General features: G+C 16.3%; 2 protein-coding genes across 3 annotated transcripts in view; both read right to left on the bottom strand.

The window, feature by feature from the left end:
- LOC102674582 (zinc finger protein 2 homolog) overlaps window positions 1-3,598 on the bottom strand; it is a 14,652-nt gene extending 11,054 nt beyond the window's left edge. For both annotated transcript variants that reach the window (XR_422430.2, XM_006620172.1), the window contains exons 1-4: window positions 3,145-3,598; window positions 2,443-2,959; window positions 389-656; window positions 88-285 (exon numbers count right to left, since the gene is read on the bottom strand). Coding sequence is in view for 1 of the 2 variants with exons in the window: in XM_006620172.1 (XP_006620235.1) it covers window positions 88-285; window positions 389-656; window positions 2,443-2,959; window positions 3,145-3,267 (1,106 nt within the window). In the remaining variant the exon portion in view is untranslated. The remainder of the gene's footprint in view (window positions 1-87; window positions 286-388; window positions 657-2,442; window positions 2,960-3,144) is intronic.
- The window catches only part of LOC102675018, a 17,454-nt gene continuing 13,823 nt past the window's right edge, over window positions 815-4,445 (bottom strand). Inside the window, exon 4 of the transcript XR_004151118.1 lies at window positions 815-830. The gene's annotated coding sequence lies outside the window, so the exon portion shown is untranslated. The remainder of the gene's footprint in view (window positions 831-4,445) is intronic.

Here is a 4,445-nt window from a genome sequence, read left to right as displayed (position 1 = left end):
ATATACTTATATTATATTATATATATACTTATAAATAAATAATATATTATTTTAATAAATAAATTAAGTTCAATTATTGAATTATACCTTTTATCACACTGATCACAAGGAAATCTATTTTTCATAGTATCTGGTAAATGACATCTACTATGAATATATAAAGCACTTTGTTGCCTAAATGCTTTTCCACAAGTTTGACAAATATGAGGCCTCTCCTGACTGTGAATTGCCTTGTGAGAATCTAATACTTTCTTATGTACAAATGATTTTCCACAATCTTCACAACTTTGTAACATTTATAATATGTATTAAACAGTTTTATTAAAAGTTATTATATATTAAATATTTTATATGTATATAAATATATATATTAATAAATATTTTTTACCTGAATTTTGTTTTGTTTTTATGTCGTTTGACATGAGTAAGAAAACCATAATATTTGTCATAAACTTTACAACATAATACACACATATATTTTGCTTGTTGATTGTGAATAGTTTCATGATGTTCTTTCAATTTTTCTAAACTGGGTAATTTATCATTACAATCAGTGCAAAGCCATGGATATCTATTTAAAGATTCTTCTCTTTTGCGTCCAAATTTTAAAATTTCTACAGCATGTGCTTCTATGATTTCTAAATCTGTATCTGTGCCTATATTGAAAAATTATATTTTAGTAAATGTAATTTTTAAATAACTAATGTAATTTTATTAAAACTTTATATAAATATATAAGATATCTTATAATTTATAGTATAAAAGAAGTTAAAAAAATTCTATAATTCGAAATATAAAATAAAAAAACAAAGATAATAAAATAATATTATTATAGAGTACCATTTTTAACTGAATGCATTTAAAAATTAATCAAGTATATTTATAATTGATTGCTAAATGAAGATATAATTCTTGAAAAAAAAAAAGTCTTAAACAATAATGTTATTTTATATATTTTACTTATTTTACTATATTTTAATGTATTTTATGTATTTTTATAATTTCATTTATATATATAATATTCATTTATATTCAAATGAGAATCAGCCAAATTTATTTATTTATAATACTCTATATTTTATGTATAAATATTTTATTTTCTCGAAAACAATTTCAACGCAATTTTCATTTTATTTTATGTCATAAAATTTCTTTAACATAAAAAAATTCATACAATTTTATTGTATGAATTATGGTACATTGAAATTAAATATCATTTAGAATCATAAGATATTAAAAAAAAAAAAAAAAAAACTAAAAACTTGTATGATATATAGAATATAGTTAAAAGTAATTATTAATAAGTAGTGATAAGAAATAAAAAAAATAAATAAATAAATATAAATAAAGAAAATTTTTCAGAGAGAAATGATCAAATAAAATGAAAAACTATTTATATAAAATTTACTATAAATTTATTTATTAAATTTATTAAATTAAAAGAAATATTTTTTAAAGATCATTATATCCAATGTTACTATAAAAAAAGATGTATATAAAAATTTTTTCAAATATTTTATAATATAAATTTATAATATAATATAAGTTTCTAGTTTTTAATTTGCAATTTTATTATATATTACTATTATTTAGTATTTGGAAATTATATGGTCACTTCTTGTATTACATTTATATATTATATTTTATTTTTTGTTTTGAGATTATTTTGTACTAATAAATTATATAGTAATGATTAAGTGAATCATTACAAATTTTAGATTTTCTTGTTTAAAAATGAATAATTACTATATTTTTAATTTTTTTAATCATTTCTTTAAGAGTTTCTGAAATAAATTTCTCCAACTTTGCTTTCATCCATTTTACATGAATTTTAGTACATAAAAATAACAATAACAATTAAATATTTTTTCAAGAATTACATTATATATAATTTTGATTATTTATATTTTAGAATTGTTCTATGAAAGTTTCAAATGTTTTATATATATATGTTATATATATGTTATATAATGACAATAAAAAATTTTAACATTATTACAATTATTATAATATTTATATATTAATTAATTAAGAATATTTTGTAATATTTTTTTAAAATTTTTTATGATTACTAAATTACTAAAAATTGAATATTATTGAAAAATATAAAATATAGAACAAATATAAAATAAAATATGTATATGTATAAATATTTTTTGTATTGTATATATATAGTTATAAAATATTAAATTTTGATCAAAAAATTGAAAAAAATATTATATAATAATCTATCTAAATTTAGAGAGTTTTTAGAAATTGACGTCTCTATTTTTACAAAATTTTAAAAAACAAATGAAAATTTGAAGATGATTTATATTTTAAAATACTTTAAAAAGTTAAATGATTTTTATATATTAAAATCATTAGACATATTACATATAATATATATATTATATATATAAAATCTTATATACAATAATATTTATATATATATATATTTACCTGTCATATAATTATCTGGAATTTTAATATTACTTTTTATATCTATATTCTTATTTTCTTTTTTTAAATCAGTATTCATATATACATCAGAATCTTCCATTTTCTGATTTTTTCGTTTTAATTTTTTTCTAGTTTGTTTAACTGAAGTCTTTTTTAATTGAATTTTACATTTTTTTTGTTTTATAATATCTTGAGGTTCTTCAGTTTCATGTTTTTGATTATCACTTTTATTTTCTTCGATAAAATAATTATGTGAAACATTAGATGTGTCATGAATATAATTTGATAAATGACATTCAACAATTCCTTCATTAACTTCTTCCTTTGGAAATGTAATTGTTTTATCAATATAGTTTATATTTGATTCTAAGGATTGTGGTTCAACTTTAGGATCAAGAAGTAATTGTCTTAAAGATATTTGTGCTTGATTAGTTTTTTCAAAAAATTCATTACATTGATTCAATAAAATACAACAATCTATACAAACTGTAAGTGGTAATCCATCATTTGTTAGTACCTGCAAATAATATTTTATTTTAAATATTAATATATATTGTATTTAAATATACATACAAATAATTATTTTAATAATTATAAAATATAGAAAAAAAAGAAGACATATTTTATTAATATAAATATATAAATAAAAAAATTCGTTAAATTTATTATTGAAAAGAAGAAAAAAAGAGAAATTATTTTTACCTGAATTTGTAAACATTTAGCAATTTTTGCTTCTATGGCTAATTTTTGTCCTTCTGCTTCATAAATTCCAATAAAATTCTCTTTGGTTTCGGCACAGAGCCGGCAAAGTTCCGACTCTGTCATGATTCACAAATAAAATCCGAAAACAAGTTTTGCAACAAAATACATTGTCAAAAAGCGATAAATGAAATTACATTATCTTACATTTATATTATAATATTTAATAAATTGAAAATATTGAATGCTTAGAAGAATAGTGGACATATTGTTTCTTTCCACAAGATAAACAATTTTTTAATATACATATAAGATTTATAAATATTTGTTTATATTTATTACATTTATGAATAGTAATAACAAATTTTTAAGAAATAATTGAATTAAATAATAAATAATTCATTACATTATATTCGAATGAAAGTACACAATCATTTCATTACATTTCTTGAAAAAAGTATATATATTTGTATATATATAAGCATGTTTGTAGTATTACTAGGGATTTTGAGATTATACCATGCGTAAAATTTAAATTACTAGAATCTGATACATATTTTGTTTTATAAATTTTAAAATTTACACCATTTTTAAATTAAATTAACAATTAAAATATAATATGTTTTATATTATACAATAAATGTATACACTGAAAGTTATATAAAAAGAATTTAAAAAATTTTTTTTTATTAAAAAAAATGTTAAAAAGATAATATTTTTTAATTTCAATATTTAATGATACTATTAATTACTATTAATAATTATTAGTTAATAATTATTACTATTAAATAATAACTAATTTTACTAATTATTAAATAATCATTATTAATGATTATTTATGAAAAATTTAAATATATATAAAAAAATACAGAATATAAATACATGATATACAACAAAATAAAAAAAATTGAAAATATAGTACACATTATGATATATAAGGAAGAAAAAAATTTATATTTTAAATTCCATTTTTGTATATAATCAACATCTAATTATTATTAATTGCATTAATTGTATAAATAATTATCATGAATTATATGATATAATTAAATATTACTTCTTGAAAAAAAATTTTATTATAGTAATATTAAAATTAATATTTACAATTTCTTCCAAACTATCAATTATATTTAAAACTTCATACATACTAGTATATATTATATAGAATATCTTGTAATTGATGGTACATTTTGAAAAAGATATAATATAAAAAAAATAACAAAATTTTTTCATATTCCAATTTTTTTATTTTTAAGAAAATTGACTTTAAATATTATTATTTAAATATAATAAAAATTATATAT

Source organism: Apis dorsata, unplaced genomic scaffold (genome assembly GCF_000469605.1).
Source record: "Apis dorsata unplaced genomic scaffold, Apis dorsata 1.3 scaffold_486, whole genome shotgun sequence".
Classification (NCBI taxonomy): Eukaryota; Metazoa; Arthropoda; class Insecta; order Hymenoptera; family Apidae; genus Apis; species Apis dorsata.
Note: the sequence above shows the minus strand (reverse complement) of the source record. Positions and strands in the feature narration are given on the sequence as shown.